The sequence below is a fragment of the Rhinopithecus bieti genome, unplaced genomic scaffold (genome assembly GCF_001698545.2).
Source record: "Rhinopithecus bieti isolate Rb0 unplaced genomic scaffold, ASM169854v2 scaffold_14937, whole genome shotgun sequence".
In the NCBI taxonomy this organism is placed as follows: Eukaryota; Metazoa; Chordata; class Mammalia; order Primates; family Cercopithecidae; genus Rhinopithecus; species Rhinopithecus bieti.
Window position 1 is genome coordinate 835391 of NW_016808492.1, and position 24912 is coordinate 860302.

At 35.9% G+C, this 24912-nt stretch overlaps 1 protein-coding gene across 1 annotated transcript in view; it reads left to right on the forward strand.

Annotated features, from left to right (window-relative positions):
• Positions 1-23856, forward strand: part of FUT9 (fucosyltransferase 9) — a 214917-nt gene extending 191061 nt beyond the window's left edge. Inside the window, exon 3 of the mRNA XM_017886756.1 lies at positions 21459-23856. Within this exon, the coding sequence (XP_017742245.1) occupies positions 21467-22546 (1080 nt within the window). The 5' untranslated portion in view covers positions 21459-21466 and the 3' untranslated portion in view covers positions 22547-23856. The remainder of the gene's footprint in view (positions 1-21458) is intronic.
• The last annotated feature ends 1056 nt before the right edge of the window (positions 23857-24912 follow it).

A 24912-nucleotide genomic window follows, 5' to 3' on the forward strand; every position in this document is an offset into this window, starting at 1 on the left:
CTACTCAACTCTGTCATTGTAGCACAAAAGCAGTCATAGACAATACATAAAAGGGTGAGTTTGGCTGTTTTCCAGTAAAATATTATTTAAAAATTAGACAGTAGCTGGATTTGGCCACCAGCCGTATAGTTTGCTGACTGTGGATTTCAACAATCCTTTTGGGAAATTTTGCTTTTTTATTTGCTCAGATATTCTCTCCTTTCACCTATTTTTCTTGCTCAGTTGAAATTCAAGAGAATGAGTAAAGGCATCGTCTCATCTGCCAACCTCAGGGCCACGCTTCCTGGCTCCTTGCTTCTAGCTTGCCCTGCTGGCTTTGGTTCTGAGGCCGGGATAATTTGTAATCTGGGACTCTCCTGGAAGGGCACTATGTGGAGCTGCCTGGCTGTCTTGGTTCTCCTCAGGTCCTTTGGTGCTATGACTTTTCAGGGGTCTGGCTGTGACTGCCACTTAGTCTTAGGCTCTGCAGTCCCACAGCTATTTCATCACATTATGGTAATCCCTTCTGACAAGCTTCCCAACCATATCTACATCCCACCCATACTATACATAAAACAAGGGCAATTTGGAGAACTGTCTCAAGATCTCAGGTGTCTGACTATACTGTTGGTCGTTCCTGTGGTTTGTGAGTGGCCGCTTCTATCTCTTTTAAATATTACCCTAAATTATGTGATACTCCTCACTTAGGTCAAAGCCCAGAGAACTTCCCTCAGTCCTAAATCTTGATATGTTTAAAGGCATTAAAATTTTTTTTTCTAAAAACAATTGAGTTTGTATCTTTTACTGTATGTCAGAACCTGAAAATTACAGTCTTCTTTCTCTTCTTACTCCTTCTCTAATAAATTTGAATTTACTTATCCTACCCACCCCTAAGGTAGATTAGATGACAGGCTAGCTAGGATAAAGATCATGCATTGAGAAAGTTCAGAAAGGAAGATAATGTAATTACATGTTATGTTAAATTTCCCCTGCAACAGTCCTCCTAGGTAGGTATCGTTATACTCATCTAGAGATGAAAAAATTAAGGTTCACAGAATTTGCTAAATAAAGCTTGACCAGTTACTTTATAAAAAAGCAGAAAACATATCTGTTTCTGACTACACTCCTAATTCTCATTCAACCACAATTCCTGGAAGAAAGGAAGTTAACTCCTGGTAAAGCTCATGGGTTTGGGTTCCAGCCCCAAAGCCTCCAAACAAATGAACTTCTCTCCACCTTTGCATGGAATCATTGGGATTAAATGAGGTAAATATAGTAACAGCTATTTTTCATCCAGCCCCAGGGTAAGCCAGGCAGTTTCTAAACATTTAGATATATTATCTCATTTAATTCTCAAAACAATCCTATAAGGTATTAAAATTATTATCATTTTTTGGTTAATGTTATTAAGGTCCTCAACATAGAGTCTGCCACATAGTAAAGGCTTAGTAAGAACTAGTTCTTCTTAAAATTATTACTCTTCCATTCGAATTACACCCACCAAGAAAATTTATACAGACATCTTTTTCCCCAGAGCAGAAGCAGTCTTTGATGGGCAGCCTTTGTTTGCTCATAGTGTGAGGAACTCCCATTCTTAAAAGAACTAAAAGAGCATCACATTTAAGAACAAAGTCTGGTGTCTGCCTACACTGCCATTCTCTTCAGCTCCCATGATGCCAGACCTTGCTGAGTGCAGAGGCCTAGAACATAATGGCAGTGTTGGAAGCAGGAAAAAGATAGGAAAGGATGTGTACCAGGATGGCCAAGACAAGCCACGGGGTCAATTCAATATCCAGGGAAGACTTTTTCCTTTTGAATTTACATTTGTTTAAGTTTTAATCCTAACCCGCTTGATGAATTCAATTTGGACTTTTTCCATTTTGAATTCTTAATATCGCAACTGTATTTCCTCATTTTAGGAAAAGGGGAGACATTGTATTATGGAAAAAGTCTTGAACCAGCAGCTAATATACATGGTTTGTTGTTTCTATTGTGTCACTAAATATGTGATATTAGCACTAATCGAAATTTTATGTATCCGTTTGAAAACACAATCAGACTATATAACAAGGCTATAGGACTAGATGTTCATAAAGATACCTCCCAGAGAAAAATTTTCTTTTGAATATTTTCTATTATCCTCAGCACACATGCTTATGAGTCTCTTCATCTTTATTTAACATAAGACTTGAAATAGTTTCCATTGACAACCACCTCACCATTATTAGTTAAAGAGAAACTAGCTCTAGGCTTTGAATAATCCATCATTTTAGAATTATTTATGGGTTTCAATTCCTCATTTGATTTTCTTTTTAACTAAAATATAAATGGAAGGAATATGAACTGTAGTATCTAAGGGTCTTTTTTGCTATCATTATGTTAATCATTTAATATAATAAACACAGAGATATCCATTTCCCATCTCCCTTTTGCACTGTGCCAATATTTGCCTCACATCAGCATTCACTATTTGCAATTCATAAAATCACATGGTGAAAAAAATATATTCTTTTGCTTTAAGGATCTCATTAATACTTTGATTTCACAATTTAAAAAAACTAAATTAAAAAACTTAGAAAAAGAAACACATTTTTTGTATTTCCCGCATTTTGGGATTTCTGAAGAATCTGGATCTTATTTTATACATCAAGCAGCAAAAACCTCATTCTCTCAATGCAATGAAATTGTTACAGCTATAAATGTATAGTTATTGGGATCTTAGGTATAGTCATCCCATATTGTATGTGACCATAGAAGATTTGTCCTTCTTCATTCCAAAGAAAGAAAGAACAAAACTATCAAGTTAGAATGTTTGACTGAACTTTCATTCATTCATTATTTATATTTATTTGTTCAATATATATTTACTCATTTAGTAGCTATTTATGTCTTCTGTATACCAGAAATTGTGCTAAGCACAAAGAATAGAAAGTCAAAACAAATTTGGTTCATGCCTCCGTGGAGCTTATGGTCTAATAGGGGAGAAACACAGGCAAATCAATTATAGTGTCATTATAATGCAAGTGCTATGTCAAAGAGATGTACTGCAGCTATGGGAGCACAGAGGAGGAACATCTTTCTTATTAAGATAAAAATCTTTCAAAGGTATTTATTATTCAACAGGATTTATATGTTACTTTAACAATTTTTTTCGCTTATGCATTATTTAAGAGGAATTCTATTCAAAACACTATGTTACATAAATACACGAACTTAAAAATATTTAATGAACATTTGTTATATGCAAAGTTTTGGTTAAGTTACCTTGCTAGCTGAAAGAAAAAATGGAATTATTGTACATAAGAACAATAAAAATTAAGAAAATGATAATAAGTGAAAATCATTTATTCCCAAAGAGAATACCTGAAAAAAAATATGTTTTCATAAATTGAAGGTCAAAGAGGGGCAAAGCACATCAGAGAAAATGAGTTTCTTAATCTCGTACAGCCAGATTTGCCTACTGAACATACAGCTTATGACAAAATAATTGTGCAGCAATTACTCTAAAAGATGAGACAAAATCAAGTTAGAATGGAGCAAATTGCCTTTTTACATTGTGGCCAATGACAATTAGTGACACATTCATGCTGTAAAATACCACTTTATTTTTGTGAGAGGTGAACTATTGCTCGATGGTTAAGTAACTAGGTTACTTCATGGAAAATCTTCTGCAATCCTGTCTCTCAGAGGGAATGCAAAGTTTATTATTGCTACTGCTATTGGTGGCAATTTCATATTCAATAACAAAACAAGTAAACATCTTAAGTCATGCATGTGTAAGTGCAACAATTATTCCTGGTCATGTTTACTGAGTGTTTGCTATGTCCAGGGACTGTCCCAGGGAATTTACATGTATCAATTCATTTTATAGGCACAAATCTAGCATAGTAATATTTTTTCAGTTTTTAGATGAGTAACTGAGACATGGAAGGTTGGGGATGTTGCCCAAAAGTTTCACAGAGAGCCAACATAGATCCATGATTTGAAACCAGGTGTGCTGTGTCCAGAGTAAGTGTTGTCAGAATAATGTGCCATGTGCCCCACACAGTCCAGAAACCAGTGGATAATCTTCCTGTTTACATTTTTTAAATGTAAGTGAAGTTTTTTTTATTATTTTAAATTAACATGTGATAATTGTAATATTTATGGAGTACAGTGTGATATTTTAACACATGCATATTTTTGTATCAGTTCACCAACCTTTGGCTTATGCCCCTGCTACCAACACTCTCCTACCTCTAGTAACCACTATTCTGCTCTCTGCTTTTGTAAGAACAACTTTCTGAGCTTCTACATATGAATGAGAACATACAGTATTTATCTTTTGGTGCCTGATTTATGTCACTTAATGTCTTCCAAGTTCAGCATTTGTTCTTTTCTATGGCTAAACAGTATTCTTTCGTGTATATTTTCTTTATCCATTCATTTGGTTATTGTAAATAAAAGTGAAATTTTTTTTAGGAATTAAAAAAATTCTCCCCACCTTCTTTTAAGTAAAAAAAAAAAAAAAAAAAAGAAAAGAAAAGCAGGAGAAAAGATATCTTTACCTACTGGTTCTCATTACTGTTTTTAAAAATAACATACAGGCCGGTCGCGGTGGCTCAAGCCAGTAATCCCAGCACTTTGGGAGGCCGAGACGGGCGGATCACGAGGTCAGGAGATCGAGACCATCCTGGCTAACACGGTGAAACCCCATCTCTACTAAAAAATACAAAAAACTAGCCGGGCGAGGTGGCGGGCGCCTGTAGTCCCAGCTACTCAGGAGGCTGAGACAGGAGAATGGCGGAAACCCGGGAGGCGGAGCTTGCAGTGAGTTTAGATCCGGCCACTGCACTCCAGCCTGGGCGACAGAGCAAGACTCCGCCTCAGAAAAATATATAATAAAAAATAAAAATAACATACAGAGTTAGTCATTGAAACTAGATAGGTAAATATATAGTTAAGATAAGGAAATAGATCTATACAGTAAATATTAGAAATTGTTATTAATTCTGTGAGTTGAAGTATAGATTACTTTCATTTACTTATGTGTGTATTTTCAAAATTGTATACAATAAACATTAAGCTAATATAAAATAAGACTGTCATATCAGACTCACTTCAATGATAGATTGTGTCCAGTATGAAGCTTTCCTGTAGTTTAAGGATTCAATCAATGAAGAGGCAAGAAGAGGTCTGAAACATCCTATTAGCCTCCACAGCCCTCTTTTTCACATTAGACACATAATCTCTGGTTGATAATAATAGAAGGCTACAGTCTCACCTCACCCAATAGGAAGCATTTATGTTATAAAGCATCTCCATTTTATTTTTTTCTCCATAGTTCTATTTAAACATGTTTTTTTTCCATAGGTTATTAGGGAACAGGTGGAATTTGGTTAGATGAGTAAGTTATTTAGTGATGATTTGTGAGATTTTGGTGCACAAATCACCGAGCAGTATACGCTGCACCCTATTTGTAGTCTTTTATCCCTCATCCCTTCCTTCCCTTTCCCCCTGAGTACCCAAAGTGCATTGTGTCATTCTTATGCCTTTGCATCCTCATATCTTAGCTCCCACTTACGAGTGAGAACATACAATGTTTGGTTTTCTACTCCTGAGTTACTTCACTGAGAATAATAGTCTCAAATCTCATCTAGGTTTCTGCGGATGCCGTTATTTTATTCCTTTTTATGGTTGAGTGGTATTCCATCGTATATACAACCGACAGTTTCTTTATCCACTCATTGATTGATAGGCATTTAGGCTGGTTCCACATTTTTGGAATTGTGAATTGTGCTACTATAAACATTCATATGCAAGTATCTTTTTCGTTTAACAACTTTTTTTTTTCTAGCTAGATACCCAGTAGTGGGATTGCTGGATCAAATGGTAGTCCTACTTTTAGTTCTTTAAGGAACCTCCACACTGTTTTCTATAGTGGTTGTAGTAGTTTACATTCCCACCAGCACTGTAGAAGTGTTTCCTGTTCACCGCATCCACACCAACATCATTAATTTTTGATTTTTTGATTATGGACATTCTTGCAGAAGTAAGGATATCACATTGTGGTTTTGATTTGCATTTTCCTGATTATTAGTGATGTTGAGCATTTTTTCATATGTTTATTGGCCATTTGTATATCATCTTTTGAGAATTGTCTAGTAATGCCCTTAGTCCACTTTTTGATGGAATTGTTTTTTTCTTGCTAATTTGTTTGAGTTCATTGTAGATTCTGTGTATTTGTCCTCTGTCAGATGTATAGATTGTGAAGATGTTCGCTCATTCTGTGGGTTGTCTGTTTACTCTGCTGACTATTCCTTTTCCCATGAAAAAGGTCTTTAATTTAATTAAGTCCCAGCTATTTATCTTTGCTTTTATTGCATTTGCTTTTGGGTTATCGGTCATGAAATCCTTGCCTAAGCCAATGTCTGGAGGTTTTTTCCGAAATCTTCTAGAATTTTTAAGGTTTCAGGTCTTAGATTTAAGTCCTTGATCCATCTTGAACTCAGGTTTAAGTCCTTGATCCATCTTATGTACAGCAAGAGATGAGGATCTAGTTTCATTTTCCTACATGTGGCTAGCCAGTTATCCCAGCACCATTTGTGGAATAGGGTGTCCTTTCCCCACTTTATGTTTTTTGTTTGCTTTGTCGAAGATAAGCTAGCTGTAAATATTTGGGTTTATTTCTGGGTTCTCTACTCTGTTCCCTTGGTCTATGTGCCTATTTTTAAACCAGTACCAGGCTGTTTTGGTTACTATTGCCTTATAGTATAGTTTGAAATCAGGTAATGTGATGCCTCCAGATTTGTTCTTTTTGCTTAGTCTTGCTTTGGCTATGTAGACTCCTTTTTGGATTCATATGAATTTTAGGATTATTTTTTCTAGTTCTGTAAAGAATAATGGTGGTATTTTGTTAGGAATTGCATTGAATTTGTAGACTGCTTTTGGCAGTATGGTCATTTTCACAATATTGGTTCTACCCATCCATGAGCATGGGATATGGTTCCTATTGTTTGTGTCATCTATGATTGCTTTTGGCAGTGTTTTGTAGTTTTCCTTGTAGCAGTCTTTCACCTCCTTGGTTAGGTAAATTCCTAAGTGTTTCATTTTTTATTTTTTGGCAGCTATTGTAAAGGTGTTGAGTTCTTGATTTGATTCTTAGATTGGTCGTTGTTTGTGTATAGGAGAGCTACTGATTTGTGTACATTAATTTTGCATCTGGAAACTTTGCTGAATTCTTTTATCAGTTTTAGAAGCTTTCTGGAGCAGTCTTTAGGGTTTTCTAGGTATGTAATCATATAATCAGCAAACAGAGACAGTTGGACTTCCTCTTTACCGATTTGGATGTCCTTTATTTCTTTCTCCTGTCTGATTGGTCTGAGACTTCCAGTGTATGTTGAGAAGAAGTGGTAAGAGTAGGCATCCTTGTCTTGTTCCAGTTCTCAGAAGGAATGCTTTCAACTTTTCCCCATTCAGTATTACGTTGGCTGTGGGTTTGTCACAGATGGCTTTTATTACATTGTGGTGTGTCCTCTCTATGCTGATTTTGTTGAGAGTTTTAATCATAAAGGGATGCTAGATTTTGTGGAATGCTTTTTCTGTGTCTATTGAGATGATCATGTGATTTTTGTTTTTAATTCTTTTTATGTGGTGTATCACATTTATTAACTTCCATATGTTAAAACATCCCTACATCCCTGGTATGAAACCTACTTGATCATGGTGGATTATCTTTTTGCTATGTTATTGGATTTGGTTAGCTAATATTTTGTTAAGGAATACTGCATCTAGTTCTTCAGGGATATTGGGCTATAGTTTTCTTTTTTGGTTATGTCCTTTTCGGGTTTTGGTATTAGGGTGATACTGACTTCACAGAATGATTTAGGGAGGATTCCCTCTTTCTCTATCTTGTGGAATAGTTTCAATAGGATTGGTACCAATTCTTCTTTTCATGTCTGGTAGATTTCAGCTATGACTCCTTCTGGTCCTGGACTTTGTTTTGTTGTTGGTAATTTTTTATTGTTACCATTTAAATCTCACTGCTTGTTTTTGGTCTGTTCAGGGTATCTAATTCTTCCTGATTTAAGCTAGGAGGGTTGTATCTTTCCAGGAATGTATCCATCTCCTCTAGCTTTTCTAGTTTATGCATGTAAAGATGTTCCTAGTAGCTTTGAATGATCTTTTGTATTTCTGTGGTGTAAGTTGTAATATCTCTCATTTTGTTTCTGATTGAACTCATTTGGATTTTTCTTTCTTGTTGGTTAATCTTGCTAGTGGTCTATCAATTTTATTTTTATTTTCAAAGAACCAGCTTTTTGTTTTATATATCTTTGTTTTTTGTTTGTCTGTTTCAATTTCTTTTAGCTCTGCTCTGATCTTGCTTATTTCCTTTCTTCTTCTAGGTTTGGGTTTGATTTGTTATTGTTTCTCTAGTTTCTTGAGGTGTGACCTTAGATTGACTGCTTGTGCTCTTCAGATTTTTCAATGTAGGCATTTAGAGCTATGAACTTTCCTCTTAACTCTGCCTTTGCTGTATCCCAGAGGTTTTGATACATTGTGTCACTATTGTCATTCAGTTCAAAGAATTTTTAAATTTCCATCTTGATTTCATTGTTGACCTGATGATTATTCAGAAGCAGGTTATTTCATTTCTATTTATTTGCATGGTTTTGAAGATCCCTTTTGGAGTTGATCTCCAGTTTTATTCTGCTGTGGTCTGAGAGTGAAGCATCTCTGTTTTGTACCTAAGATTGTTGTATAGCTTATGTGACATTCCCTAGGGAGCCATGTCTCATAAATTCATCAAAGTTTAGGCTTGTTTACAGTAAGCAATTCTAAATCAAGAACACCTTTCTCAAAGTAGCTCATAGATAAAAATACTTTTTTTATTTTTTATTTTTTTTAGCAAACATTCTTAGTCTATTGCCCTGGGGACCCAGTTGTTATGTTTACAAAGAGATTAGACCAGGTCACCAACCTTCCTTCCCCACTCTCCAGGGGAATCTCCTGATAATCAGAAGAAGTTACAGCCTAGCTACTTTAACTCCTTCCTCCTCAACAGTACTTTTAGCATTTTTTTTTTAACAGAAGGAATGAAAGGGGGGAAAAACACTCAAGCCATCGTGTTTGCTTTGAATTGGAGGAAAGCAAGACTAACATCATTTATAATAGTGAATGGTTCATTATAATAATCCAGAAAAGGATATAAGCCTAAACAATGAAGTAACAATAGGATGGAGACAGGGAGTGAGATTTAACAAATATCACAGGATTTCAATGGACTCAATATAGTAATTGACTAGATGTAGGATTTAGGGAATTGAAGAAATAAATAATGACTTCCAGTCAGAGCCTTAGGCAGGTATATGAATAATGTGGCTATTTGAGAAAACAGAGGAGCAATGTGTGGGAAGATGGAGGTTCTTTAATAGAAGATAAGAGAACTTTGACTTTATTTAAATTCTGATAGAAAACAACCAGTAAAAACATAGAAAAGGATGATGTAACAAAAATATAAAATAATCTATGGAATGAGATCACTTTACTCATTTAGATTTCATAATTTAATGAGGAGGGATCAGCTTTAGGTGTGAGGACAGATGCCTTTTCCATTCTGGTGGGAGGGAAAAAAGCAAGAATGTTCTCTTTGATGTATTCTCTTCTAGTGGCCTCCATTTTCACTATTGTGTTCACAAAATATGGAACTTTCTTCTGAGTACTTAGCAACTTGGTAAACTTAATATTCACAAGATTGTTTATTAGGAATGAAATCAGACAAAAGTATAAGATGACCCTTGAGGATGTTCCATTGAGACTATGGAGAAAGAAATGGAGCCAAAGAAATTTCCTGATATAAGAAAAATCCTCTCCTCTAAGGTTCGAGAAATTTTTCTCTCTAAGATTAGTGAGTTCTCATTCTTGGATTTTCACTTCTAAACTCTGCCTTTCCACCTTTTTTCTAGTAACATCAGTTTCTAAAAAGTATGTTCATTAGTTCATTTTCAGATTACTCAGCGGTAAGTTGATTAAACTTGCCTTTTTTCTAAAAATCTCTTTAGCTACACTTTCATCATATTATTTCTTAGGCTGTTGACTTCTTTGTGGCTTATTTTTTCTATTTAGTTTGTTCTCTTATTGTAAATTGAACTTGAAGTTTCAGAGCTCCTCATTAACTACAGTGATACATTTTTATTTAATCTCAGCAAAGCTGGTGCTAATTAGTTTCCCATGAGTTCAAAAGATGATCAGCCTGCAAAATTTGGTCTGATGCAGAAACTGTTGTCATAGCAATGCCCCATCTAAGGTAATACTCTCTCTTTCGCTCCTGCAGCCTTCTTCTTAGTATGTTAACGTCCCTTTATATGCACCATGGTGTTTGTTTTGTAACTGTGTATTAGGGTTCTCAGAGAAACAGAACCAACAGGAAAGAGATTTATCATATATATAGAATACATATAAAATAGATTTATCTGTATAGGAAAAGATTTATCATAAGGTATTGACTCACATGATTATGAAAGCTAAATTTTGCAGGCTGCCATCTGCAACCTGGAGCCCCAGAAAAGCTGTGAGTGGTTTGAAGGCCTGAAACCCAGACAACCAATGGTGTCAATTCCAGTTCAGATCTAAGGGCTGAAAACCAGGAAACCTGAGGACAGAAGTTGCATGCTCCAGTTCAACCAGTTAGGCAGACAGCAAGTTCAGCCTTTCTCTACCTTTTTGCTTTATTAAGGCCCTAAAATGGGTTGAATGATGTCTACCCACATTAGGGAGGGCTATCTGCTGTACTCAATCCACCAATTTAAATGTTAATCTTTTCCAGAAGCACTCTCATAGACACACCCAGAAAGAATGTTTAACCATTTATCCAGGCATCCTATGGCCCAAGCAAGTTAGCACATAAAATTAACCATCACAAACTGGAAGAGCAAGAATTTTATGTATACATAATAGCAAAAGATTAGACCAGGTTACCGGCCTGGCCTAATGTTAGAAAAAAGGGTGTAGGAAAGAGTCAAGGAGGGTAAAGCAGTTGGTTTCCCATGGATTCTCTACCTTGCCCTGTGAACTGGACTAAAGCCTCTATCATTAGCAGATAGAGGACCAGAAATTAAGGAAAGTGTTCTGGAAGAGATGTTGTGAGTGTTTCAGTGAATTCAAAGCCACTGAAATCAGCAACAAAGTTTGATGCAGATAGTCAGTTTTCCCCAGCTGCAACATGAAGCCAGACTGGCAGTTGCAGAGTTAGAGGTCAAGGAACCACTGAATTTGGGATTCTGGGCCCACACATCCAATAGGGAGGAGCAGAAGTGAACTTGCATCAGACAGATTCTCAGACTAGTGGCAGCCAAATGATAAAGGGTGAGTAGGGTGGGTGCAGACTGTAATTGCTAGAAAAGTTTGGAATCCATATAAAACTCCTGTGGTCCTTTACAGAAACAACTGGGGAAAGAAGAGAAATTCCCAGTGGTAAGATCAGCAAAGGTTCAAACTATCACAATATGGTCAGTAAATGTCTGACCTTATACAGTAGTTTGGTAAGATCCAGGAAATTTGGATTATAAAAATTTACAGAGAGGGAATTCTTTATTTTGTTTTTAGTAATTAAAATAAATACTTGCAAATATTAAAAAAAAATATCAGCTGATGATGTGTGGAAAACTCTGGGACATAATTGAAATGTTTACTTCCATTCTTCCTTTTCTCTCCCTTTATTGTTTTTAGGCAACTTGGTTCTTTGAGGTTAGTTAATTTTCAAAGCTGACTCAACAGAGCAGCACGTAAGGAATTTATCCGAAAGAGAATGTGGCTAGGAAGGGATACAACTATCACAGAGGCTTTGGATCAGCAATTAATGCATCATTAATCCTTGATGTTCCTTGAATTGCTTCGTAAACACTCCAACAATAAAACAAATCTAGACTCCTTCACTGTTCTGGTTCACCTTTCTACACTCTCCTGATGGCACGTGACCACTGTTCCTGGCCATTGACTTCCAGAAAGAGAACAGACAGGGAAGTGTTGGTGAATCTAGTTTGTTCTAATTAACAATGACTCCAGGGAAATATATATCATAAAATAAATTTTCAGTCATATAATTCATAAAAGTCTTTGCAACTGCTAACTGAAATCTTCATATTCTCTCTCTTTCATGTGTGTGTGTGTGTATGTATATATATAATTTTTAGAGATGGGGCCTGACTCGTTGCCCAGGCTAGTGTGCAGTGGCACGATCATAGCTCACTGCAGCCTCGAACTCCTGGGTTCAGGCAATTTTCCTGTCTCAGCCTCCTGAGTAGCTCAGATGACAGGCATTGCCACTCCACCTGACTAATTTTTCTTACTTTTGTAGAGAAGGTGTCTCTCTGTGGCACCCAGGCTGGTCTCAGACTCCTGGGCTCAAGCAATCCTGCCTCGGCCTTCCAAGTGCTGGGATTACAGTAGTGAGCCACTGCACTCAGTTTATTCTTAAAGCAATATGTGTGGCCTGAGGCAGAAAGATGTACACCAGTTTCCTCATCTAGAAAAGTTGATGTAATTCTAACCTGTATTTCATCTGGTTGTGAGATTTGAAGGAATTATTACCTGCAAAATGCTTGGAATCATGCTTGACACATAGAAATAAATATACGTGTGTGTGTGTGTGTGTTTAAACACATGGCCATATATTGTTCATTTAACAAATATATATGTAAATATTTGTTAAATGAATAGTAAGAAATATATTTTTCCTGAAGATTAAATGGTAAAATTTATATAAAAATCTTAGTTTGGTGGTTTAAACATTGGAAATGCTGAATGATTGTTAGCTCTTTGGTCAGTCATAAAACATATGTTGAGAGCAAGAATATGACAAGTATGATTTAGGCACTAGGGATTGAAATCTGAGTGAAAACACCCAATCTTTGCCTTATGAGCCTAGTTACAATTGAATAGAGATGACAACATTAATCATATACTCACACAAATCTAGGTAAACTTGATACTGCGGCAAATGCTGTGCAAAAATGACACGTGGTACTATAAAATGTGTACTTGGGGCTTTGATTTAGTGTGTTGGGAGAAGGTTGGGAGACTGTCAGGAATTTTTCCATAAGCTACTGCCAGTAGAACTGAGAGCTGAAAAGTGAAAAGGAGCATATCAGTAAAGAGAGGAGGGAATCTGCGCCAGGGAGAGGTGAGGGCTGGTGGAGCAGCTCTGTGAGAGGGACAAATGGTGACGGAGGGAATGCAACACTGGCAAGTGCTGAAGCTGGAGACAAAAGCTGTGTCCCCATTATCCAGGGCTCTTTAAGACTTTTAACTTTTTTTTTTTTTAATCTTATAAGCAATTGGAATTCATCAATGGGCCTAAAACAGAACGGTATATGTGATCTGCAGTTTGAAACATCACCCTATTGGAGGAATCCTCAAATTTTAGTGTACATCAGATCCACTTGGAGAGCTCTTCAAAGCATGTTGCTGGGCCTCTTTCCAAAGTTTCTGATTTCATATGTCTGGGTTCTGGTAGGAGAATTCGCCTTTCTAACAGGATCCCAGATCTTGCTGATGCTGCTGGTCTAGAGTCATCCTTTGAGGACTACTAATCTACTGTACTGTGAACAAATTGAAAGGATCAAAAGAGAGCACCAGGTGGACCACTTAAAAAGAAATGTCAGTCTTCCACACAAGAATTCATGGACATTTGACCTAGGGAAATAGAGAGAAGTTTACTAATGTAAGGAATATTTTGGAGGTAAAATTGGCAGGATTTGGTTCTAGGTTAGGTATGGATATGAAGGACAGGGAGATGTCAAGATGTCACTGGGTTAGTTGCCCTACCTTATCATCTGGAAGGAAGACATTCTCATTTATAAAGTCCAAAAGACTACAGTCCAAAATGAGAGTTTTGGACTTTTTTTAAAAGGTTCTCCTGGCTTGCACTGATTGGCTGCAAGGGACTAAAACCTGACAATAATCACGGAAAGTGCTGATACTGACAGCTAAGTTATGAAAGACTGCTGGCCTCAAAGGGTGCCAGAAAGCTTTTGTTCAAATTCTGTTCAAATGGTCTACATTTCTGAAAAAATGCCAGCAAGGAACCTCCTGGTCCTGTCTGTGGTATTCCCCAAGGGCATGTGAAGCATGAGCCAGGTTACACTTGGGCTCAGTGTCAGATCGCATGGCTCTAGCTGCAGCTGAAGCCAATAAACAGAGCTTCTAAATTTAATAAAGACAGTGATGAAGAACTAGTGATTGAGTAGAGAGGAGAGAGAGCAGATGAAAGATCAAACTAAGAGAGGCGAATCCCTGAATTTGAAAAGAAAATTTCAAAGACAGAGAGGGTAGAAGGTGCCTAAAACAAAGAAATTTGCAGTACAGGAAAAGTGGTAGTGGCAGTCTCTTGCCTGTAGAAACAAATGTCTGAGACAAAAATGAAAGAAGAAAAATGAATATTACAAAGACATGCATTGGACTGTCTAAAGACAACCCCACTGCAGAAATGAATCAGGGACTTGTTACTATCAGAGAGCGTTCTGAGAAATATTTAGGAAAAGTGTTGGTGATCAAAATTGGTATAATTTGGTGGCAACTTCCTCAGGGCTTGAGGAAATAAAATAAAGGTTTACCTGTGGAAATACCAGAGATTATATCTAAGGATCTTTGAGAAAGGTTCACAAACACAAATTTTATAGCATTCCAGAGATCAACCAGTGTCTTCATGCCAAAAAAGGAAATGGCATTTCTCCCAAAGGCAAGAGGCATTTGGCTCAGAATTTAATGGAGAAAATTGTGAGAACTTAGAGGAGGAATGCCCATTAGAGTGGTTCAATAGAATTTGAAGTTTCAAGGGAATTTTTCAAAGCACAGTGATGAATATATAAAATTTTACAGGACTTTGAGGCAGAATATAATTTGGTGTATAATAGCTAGCTAAAGCGTAAAGCTTTTGTTTTAATCTTGCACGTGTTCTTAGCATAAAATTGTAGGAAAGAGTAAAATAAAACAATGACCGAAAACCTAAAAGAAAAGATAAGCCACCCAATTTAAATTATAAGCATTCAGTGTAGTATTCAGATTTTTGCAGAATCCGGTACTAATACTATGATAGTGAAGATCACTATGATTATATGGGGAGCAAATTCGTATTTGAGCCTGCATAAACATATTACTAATAGTTGAGAGTCAGATAACACCAATGGCTTATATAAAATAAAGAGATTTTGGCTGTGCGTGGTGGCTCATGCCTGTAATCCCAGCACTTTTGGGAGGCCGAGGCGGGCGGATCACAAGGTCAGGAGATCAAGACCACGGTGAAACCCCGTGTCTATTAAAAATACAAAAAATTAGCCAGGCGCTGTGGCAGGCGCCTGTAGTCCCAGCTAGTCGGGAGGCTGAGGCAGGAGAATGGCGTGAACCTGGGAGGCGGAGCTTGCAGTGAGCCGAGATCGCACCACTGCACTCCAGTCTGGGGGACAGAGCAAGACTCCGTCTCAAAAAACAAACAAACAAACAAATACATAATTAAAAGAGATTTCATTGTAGTTTTGAGAATTTACATATAGTATTGTTGTGGGGTGTTTTGGCTTATTTGAAAATATAGATAATTATGGATATACTTTGAAGGATTCAAGATACATACTTTGGATCCTAGAATATTAGGGGAAGAAGGGGAAGCGATTGCCAGTGTGGGAATAGAAAGGTGGTGGTCTCTTTCCTCCCCATGGTAAGGGTCATGGCCAACACCCCTCTAACAAAGACAGATTAATAGAAGAATAGTTGAATATAACAGATTAATTTAAAAATTAATAACAGCATAAGAAATTTCTTTGATCATAGCTTTATGTTACATGGGAGCCTTCAGAATTAGGACTCAAAGACTCAAGGTGAACTATTCATTTTTATGCTTGGGATTAATGAAGAATGGACAGTCATATAGAAATGTGACTGGGCAAAAAAGGTCTGATCTAATAATGATAAACAAAGGAGGGACGGGTGCAATGGCTCATGCCTGTAATCCTGGCACTTTTGGAGGCTGAGGTGGGCAGATCATGAGGTCAGGAGATCAACATCATCCTGGCCAACATGATGGAACCCCATCTCTACTAAAAATAAAAAAATCATCTGGGCATGGTTGTGTGTACCTGTAATCCGAGCTACTTGGGAGGCTGAGGGAGAAGAATCATTTGAACCTGGGAGGCAGAGGTTACAGTGAGCCGACATCGCACCACTGCACTCCAGCCCGGTGACAGAGTGAGACTCCATCTCAAAAAAGCAAAACAAAATAAAATAAATAAACAAAAGGAGAAACCCAGCAAGACCAGTCTGTTAAGATTCTTCCTGGCTTCTCTTTAGCATTCCTTCCTTCTGGTAAAAGGCAGGATCTTCTCTGGAATGCAGGTCTTATGACCTACAATCGAACAAGGTAGGTCAGGAAATTTCTTCATGGCCAGTTCTTACACAGAAAGATGGGTGGAAGGTGTAGTAATATTTTTAGGTTTTATTAGTGGCCTTGGAGGAAAAGGGTTCTTGTTTCTATGAGTGCCTTGGGAAAGAGGGATTCTAGTTTCTACTGCTTGCTTTAGGAGATAATGAATGGTGAAAGACAGGAGGGCAGAAGAAAGTCAGACAGAAACTTTGCTTCTGAGGTTGCTTCTGAGGCCTTTGCTAACTTTAATTCACCCTTCAATTTGTCAGTGATTCATTTCTTGTCTTTGGAGTTGGTATGAATTTATCTTGAAGACCCTCAGGTTGATCTAAAGTTCTGTTCAAATGGTCTACATATTTCACATATTTTTACCAGCTATCAAAAAGTCTTATTAGGAATGGTTTGATAGTACACACACACACACCCAAAAAAAAAAAAATAGTAAATGTACTATACAGTGACTGTTAAATGTGCTGACCCAGAAACTCCTAATGGCATAAGGGAAAATCTCTTCCAACCCCACCATCCTGCTAATGAGAGATAGGGGAAGTGGGTTGAAGAGGTAGGTAGTGACTGCAATCTGGGTATAATGCCCCAAGTGACAAGTTACAAGCTCAGCTATCCTGTTCCATCTCCACATTTTAAGCAAGTATTGAACTTTGTTCTACAGTATGCTCGTTTCTTTCCATTTAAAATAAGGATTCAATGCCTACCTCCCCGCAAAATCAAAATTTACAGTAGGACTGCCTCTCCTTGAGGGAGCCTCCTGTTCTCCTTAGTTTCACATTTTTCTCCCTAATACCTTGATATGTATCTGTGGTTTGAGAATTACAACTCTAATCTTTTTCTATTTCAAGTTATCTTCCATTCTTTAACATTCAGTAGAGTGTTCTTAAAGAATGACTGTAAGTAATCTCTTAACAGAAAATTGAATCATACATACCACGTCTTGTTAAGCAGTACTTTTAGCCCAGATTCTTTTATTTTTGATGGTAAAGTCTTTAAGTTACATTCTTTCATAGTACTTGAAACTACTAAAAATAATTGGAAAGGTTTAATTATCCTATTTACTGTTACAATTTGCTTTGTGTTATACATTTATTGCTATCTCTGTGAGTTATAGTAACACTGCTGCAGGTGTTTTTAAAATAGATTGTATTGATTACCAATATAAGACATGGTGAGTATCCAACTGAATTTTAGTTATGAGGAATAGGTGAAAAGGATTCTGTCAAGGAGATGTCAATTTGGCCACAAGAGGTAAACTTTTTTGACAGTTCTGTACAAAGTAGGGGTTACTGAGTAACTGCCCCTATTATTTAGTAATTGACCCTGACAGCAGTGAAAAATTGAGGGGAGAGGGTGAGCAGAGAGTTAACAAGGAGAACCTCGAGTTATATAAAATATCCAGGAAGCATGAAAACTGGAAACCATACCATAGAAGGAACGTTGTTCCTGTCGAGTGACCAATTCCTCATTTGACTAATAAAAGAGAGAGAGAGAGAGAGAGAGAGAGAGAGAGAGAGAAATTGAGACATGGAACTAAAATGTTCTGGGTAGATGCTAACTTTGAGACAAAACAAAGAGAGGCAAAACTGGGAGATTTTGCTCATCTAGTGGTAGGAATAGCCGCATGCCAATTTTAATGGGAGTCATTCCATAGAGAGCTCCATGGTAAATGCACAGAGGAAGAAACAAAGTACATATTCATTCATTCACATTTGGTTCATTTTTGTATATCTGGTTACCTATCAAGCATAGTATCTGTACATAGTTGAGATGCAGCAATTCACCCATTCATTAATATGAGATATACAACATTTATTAAGCATCTGCTACATTCTGGTGATAACCATACAGCCGTGAAGAAAACATAGCTCCTCACAAAGCTTACGTTCTGATATCACTAAAATGATTGTATATTCTGGCTGTAACCTGGGGAAACAGTGATCTAAAATATTAATTATCAAGTGCCCAGATTCTAAAGCCAGTTGGCCTGGGCTTGAAAAGTATTCTGCCCCATGAACTCTCTGTGTGGTTTTGGACAAGCTACTTAATCATTTTGGGCCTCAGTTTCTTTATCAATAAAATGGGGATATAATGAGTTAATACGTGTGTGTGTGTGTAAGTTAATATAAGTGCTCAAATCAGTGTTTGACACTGATAAATGCCATATATATGTGTCAGATATCCTTCTTGTTAAGAGAAATTAATCTTAATTTAACTCATGGGTAAATAGTTCTTAATTATAGAATAAAAGATAGAGACCAGGAAAATCAAGACAACAAAACTTGAGACACCAAAAGCAAATGGATTATTCATGTTTGTATTATTTGCTCAAAGTAGATTATAGAAGGAAAGAGAGAGCACAATCCAGTGGTTAAGCTAGTTATCCGTATCTCTGGCCTGCAGTTTCCTCTTTTGTGAAGGAATGAGAAAAGATGTCCTTTTTAGGGGTTCTGGAAGGATCAAAGGAAATGATGTGTGTAAAATTCTTGGCACAAGGCATGGCTAAGGGTAAGCATTTATTAAATGGTGGCTATTTCAGTTGTAACCTGATTATATTGAACTGACATCATTTATTTAATAGTTTTTGCCATTGCATTTCAGTTCAAGAAGGATTTAAGGAAACTTTCAATCAGAGCATTTCACTTCTAAAAACCATTAAACATTGGTCTCACAGGAAGAAAACACTGCAACAGTCAGTCAAATCATGCATATTAAAAGTTAATGTTTTTCCAATGAAAAGAGACCCTTCCGATAAGGTTTTTCAGTCTGTAAATTCTGGAGTCTAGATGGAATTGAGAGGTGGTCCAATTAGTTAAATTTATACTTAGGATCAAATGCAACTAAACTTCCATAAACTTACTCTTGAATCACATCATGATCTATTTCCAATACTTATTATTGCTAACTTTTTGTATTTTTACATATATGTTCACAAACATAAATGACTTTTTTTTTTAAAAGTCGTATCTTGCTTGGGTAACAAGATTATAATTGACCTCATGAGTTAAGCTTCTTTATTTTGTATTTTCTAAAATGATTTTTTTTTTTAAAGGTGGATGGTATTCACAATTTATTGAATTGTTGATATTATTGGAAAACTATTTAGACCTAGTATTTGCTTTTAGTTGCTGTTGTTTATGAATTCCATTTCTTTAACTGTTATCTTTTGAATCAGAATTTTCTTTTACAAATATTTGTACAAAATACAACTATTTAGTAATATTTCAAATTTTTCAACATAAAATTACTCAAAATAGTTACTTCCATTTTATCCATGCTAAATCAACAAATATTTGCTATTTTTGATATTAAATTTGAATTTCTTTTTTCTTCATTATTCTTGCCTAAAGTTTGAGTATTTTCAAAACTTGTGACATTATTACTCATTTCAAATTTCTGGTCCTTACCTTAACATTTTCCTTCTTATTTTTTAGCATTTTACCATTTTTCTTTGTCTAGCTTCTTGAGTTGACCAATTTATTATTTTTCTAGACAGTATGCAAACCTATAATTTCCTTCTGTTTAAATATGCAACAAAATTTGGCATGTAGAACCTTCAGTGTCATTTAATTCTGAATAACTGAAATTTCCTTCATAATTCTTGCCTGATTTTCTCTGTATTCCAAGGGTTGATTAATAATTTAGCTCCTAGACATATTTAATATATACCTTTTGTTTTCATTTTCTTGTTGACTGTAGAACTGAAGCCAACTTTGACAGAAAGCTGCAATATTTGATTCTAATGTAGTTCTGGGAATGATCTAGAATGCAATGTCCAAAATCTTTGGACTCACAGTCAAGCTTAGATACTCAGAGAGTCTCATATGCTTTAAAAAAAAAACTACATAACAAAAGAATGTGCTTTTTTTTTAATGTTCACATAAATTTAGGTAATTAAATGAAGGACAGTTTCTCCCCTTTTTTGGAAGGAAACATCTAATGTTTCTGTCCTAGCTTCTATTAAAATTTCAAAATACTTTAATGAGTCTGAAATTTATATGCCATATTATTTTCATAAGAGAAACAACATGAATTCAAAGATCTGTGAGAATTTTATCAAGAAACAGTTTTGCAAATGCATTTTGTGTTCATACCCATAAAGAGGCATGAATGCCGAAGAGAAAAAAACTCAAAGACACTTTTTTTCTTAAAAAAAAAAGGCTTCACTCATCCTTTTAGCCACAATCTGTTAAAATCCTTGACATCAAAGTTGTTCTTCATGAAATATAGCCCTTTTTTGAGAATTTGTTTACATTTATTTTTATAATACCAGTATCATCTTAATACAAAGAAAAACTTTTTTAAAGCCCTTAAGCTACATAAGTGAGAAAGTTGTTCCAATACAAATAGAAATTTGATTATTACATCTTGGTAGATATTGGATGTACTAACAAATTATTAAAAGTAAACAAAGAAAACTGTAAGAAAATATATAAATAAAACAAAACACTCTGAGTTTTAAATTTATAAAATTTGCCTGAGTGTACTTGTTTTTTAGAAATGTATCAAATCAAGAGTTGCCATATTTTTTACCGGATGATTATACTAATGCATTTGCAAACTGTGAAGATAAATTTATAACGAGAAAAACAAAAATGCTTTTAAAAAGCAGTTTAGTTTTCTATTGAATTCCATCTGAACCACAAAGTTACGGTACAGTCTCAATATGAGAGTAAATAAGTGATTATATCAACTGGGAAATGTTTACAAATCTGATGTGGTTACAAAATACTAAAACTTCTAGTCATGACTTTAGAGATGACAGTTTAAGTTGTGCCAGTTTTCTACAAGCAAATAAAAATAGAACAGTTAAAGATAGAATTGAAAAAAAAAGTTTCTTGGTTTGAAGATATGCTGGTACTTTTAGAAGAGTTTTTGGGAAACTTCCTTTTGAAAGCAGTTTCTTGGCTTTGAGGAAAGTTCTGTTTCTCTTAATGGTTTGATAACACTGAAAAGGAAAATGCAGTTGATTACTACCTGTTCATCTCATATTTATGATTTTAAATATATCTCAAATATATTTATGATTATCTCTTCATTCCCACCCCTACCTCCCCTTCTGTCTTTCTCTGTTTCATAGAAAAAATTATGACATCAACATCCAAAGGAATTCTTCGCCCATTTTTAATTGTCTGCATTATCCTGGGCTGTTTCATGGCATGTCTTCTCATTTACATCAAACCTACCAACAGCTGGATCTTCAGTCCAATGGAATCAGCCAGCTCTGTGCTGAAAATGAAAAACTTCTTCTCCACCAAAACTGATTATTTTAATGAAACTACTATTCTGGTGTGGGTGTGGCCATTTGGGCAGACCTTTGACCTTACATCCTGCCAAGCAATGTTCAACATCCAAGGATGCCATCTCACAACGGACCGTTCACTGTACAACAAATCCCATGCAGTTCTGATCCATCACCGAGACATCAGCTGGGATCTGACAAATTTACCTCAGCAAGCTAGGCCACCCTTCCAGAAATGGATTTGGATGAATTTGGAATCACCAACTCACACTCCCCAAAAGAGTGGCATTGAGCACTTGTTTAACCTGACTCTGACTTATCGCCGCGACTCAGATATCCAAGTGCCTTATGGCTTCTTGACGGTGAGCACAAATCCTTTCGTGTTTGAAGTGCCAAGCAAAGAGAAGTTGGTGTGCTGGGTTGTGAGTAACTGGAACCCTGAGCATGCCAGGGTCAAGTATTACAATGAGCTAAGCAAAAGCATTGAAATCCATACCTATGGGCAAGCATTTGGAGAATATGTCAATGATAAAAATTTGATTCCTACCATATCTACTTGTAAATTTTATCTTTCCTTTGAAAATTCAATCCACAAGGATTACATCACAGAAAAGCTCTACAATGCTTTTCTGGCTGGCTCTGTACCTGTTGTTCTGGGACCATCTAGAGAAAACTATGAGAATTACATTCCAGCAGATTCATTCATTCATGTGGAAGATTATAACTCTCCCAGTGAGCTAGCAAAGTATCTGAAGGAAGTCGACAAAAACAATAAGTTGTACCTTAGTTACTTTAACTGGAGGAAGGATTTCACTGTAAATCTTCCACGATTTTGGGAATCACATGCCTGCTTGGCTTGTGATCATGTGAAAAGGCATCAGGAATATAAATCTGTTGGCAATTTAGAGAAATGGTTTTGGAATTAAAATTTTTCATCACTTGCACACTTGATAAATATTTTGATGAAATATCATCCAAGTATTGAGGATAAGAAGAGATGCAACGTACTACTATTGTGTCACAATTTATTTTTATCACCCTCTCTAGGGTAACATGTATATTTTCGTGGAGATTTTTAAAAGCTCAGCATGAGCAATCATTCCATTTGGTTTTAAATTATCCTGTATATACCTAATTATGTGCACTGGAGAGTAATTTATTCTTCATTATCATTTGTAAACATTGTTTTTTCACATTTTTGTAGTTGTCTATAATGTAAGCTTGTGGTTTGATTATTGTTTCTACACTGATCAGCTGTTTAATCTATTTGGGAAATGAAGGTGCACATCTTAAAGTATGAAAAATTTTCACTGAGTATTATGATGTCTAGTTCCAACTTTGCATACTATAACAAAGGAAGAACATGTTGCTATTGAATTCTAACCTCTTTGACTCTGAAGTTGAATGAAGTGTTTAACTGTCTCTATTTGATCTGTTTTTTACCTGTTTACCACATTTGTGAAGGTGAAATTGTTCATGGAGTGAATAAGAAATATACGAAGCAGAACTGTTCTATTCAGAAAGCTATTAGACTTCTCATTTATTTTCATTAAGGTGATTTGCAGCTACTTATTCTCATGATCTTAAATTATTCAAGTATTTTTAAATATACAGTTTGTTGTGATTTTCAGTACCTGGGAAGTAATCCCAATAATACTTTAGAAAAATCAAAGACAGTTCTCTTTCTGCTACTGATAACACTCATTGTCATAATAAAACAAATAATTTCCTCAAATAACAAAGAAAAATGATACCTATAAATATATTTATAAATGGTGTCATTTATGAAGAATGTTTAATTACTTATCAATTTAAGATTTTTTTCTGAAGCCCTATTATTTAAAATGGTCTTATTTTGCCATATGGATATAAGATTTGGCTCATAATGATGAGCCTTATCATTTGATTTGAGTTCTATCATTTCAGAGAGCCTAAATAAAATTATCATCATCAAGGAATTAAATATAAGATGTTAAATATAATAAAGTGGGGATATATAGAAAGCACACAGTGTTAGCACAGAGTAAGATCTCAATGCACATTTGTTGGATGAATAAATAAATGCAATTGAATTCACAGAAAAATGTTTGTTTGTTTCAAGGAAGTGACAGTTCTACTTTAGAAGTACTAATTGGAGATGACTTCTATATCCCATTTTGGTAATTATTCATACATAGCACATACGACCATGATGTTCAGGGCTTTACAGAACCAAAATAAACCCACCATTACATGATAATTTTGAAGAGTATATTCCTGAACTTGCAGCTGCCTATAGCATTCTCCTCCATAAGGCTAGAGAAGAGGAGAGCTGGATATAAGCAGAGACAGTAGGTGAAAAAAGACGGGCCACTAAGGATTCTTCAAGGAAAGCATTCCTCAAAATAATCTTTAGTGCCTTTATTCCATTCAGGCCAAAAATCCATCCAAAAATTAGAATGTTCTGAGGACATCCATTTGGGTCTATTTGTGACTTATTCCAGTAGTCCTATTACAAGTTGACATCAGCAAAATTCAAAAAGAATTCAGTAAAAAGGGCGTAGATCCAGCTACCCAGACTATCTTGTGAGAGAATAAGCTCACCCTAGCACCAGAAAGATTTGAGCAGAGGAATATTCCTGTAATGAATAGAGGATTGTTTGATTCTCAGGTATATTTCTTAAGCCAAAATTGAATGCAGTGTCAGACACTGCCTTAACACCCACAGAGATAAGATGAACAAGGTACTCTCACTGCCTAAAATGAGCTTACAATTATGTGGACAGACATATAAAAGCTTCCTTTCAATTCAGGCTGAGACTTTACATGCATGTGCTACTCTCAATGAAGTTTGTATGAGTCAATGCTGATTTAATGGGGAAAAAAGTAGCAAATTTCCCCAATTGCTTAGCTGTTTGACATGTTTCTGAGTTGCAAACTTTGTTAACTCTTTTGACCCAACATATTATTCTCTCTGTATTACCTCTTCTAACCACAATGCATTAAAAAATAATATTTTTATGTGGATGTCCTCCTCAATAAGTAAAGATCTCCATCCATATTTAATTAATTGGTAAGACAGTCAAATTCATACATTTACATTTATTTGTCAAATTTTTGACCTGTAAAAAGCATAGAGATCTAAAGAGGATACACTGCTAACAAATTTAGAAAGCACCTGCTTTTTTTTGTTGTTTGTTTTGTTTTTTGTGATGGAGTCTCGCTCTGTCACCCAGGCTGGAGTGCAGTGGCATGATCTCAGCTCACTGCAACCTCAGCCTCCCAGGTTCAAGCGATTCTCCTGTATCAGCCT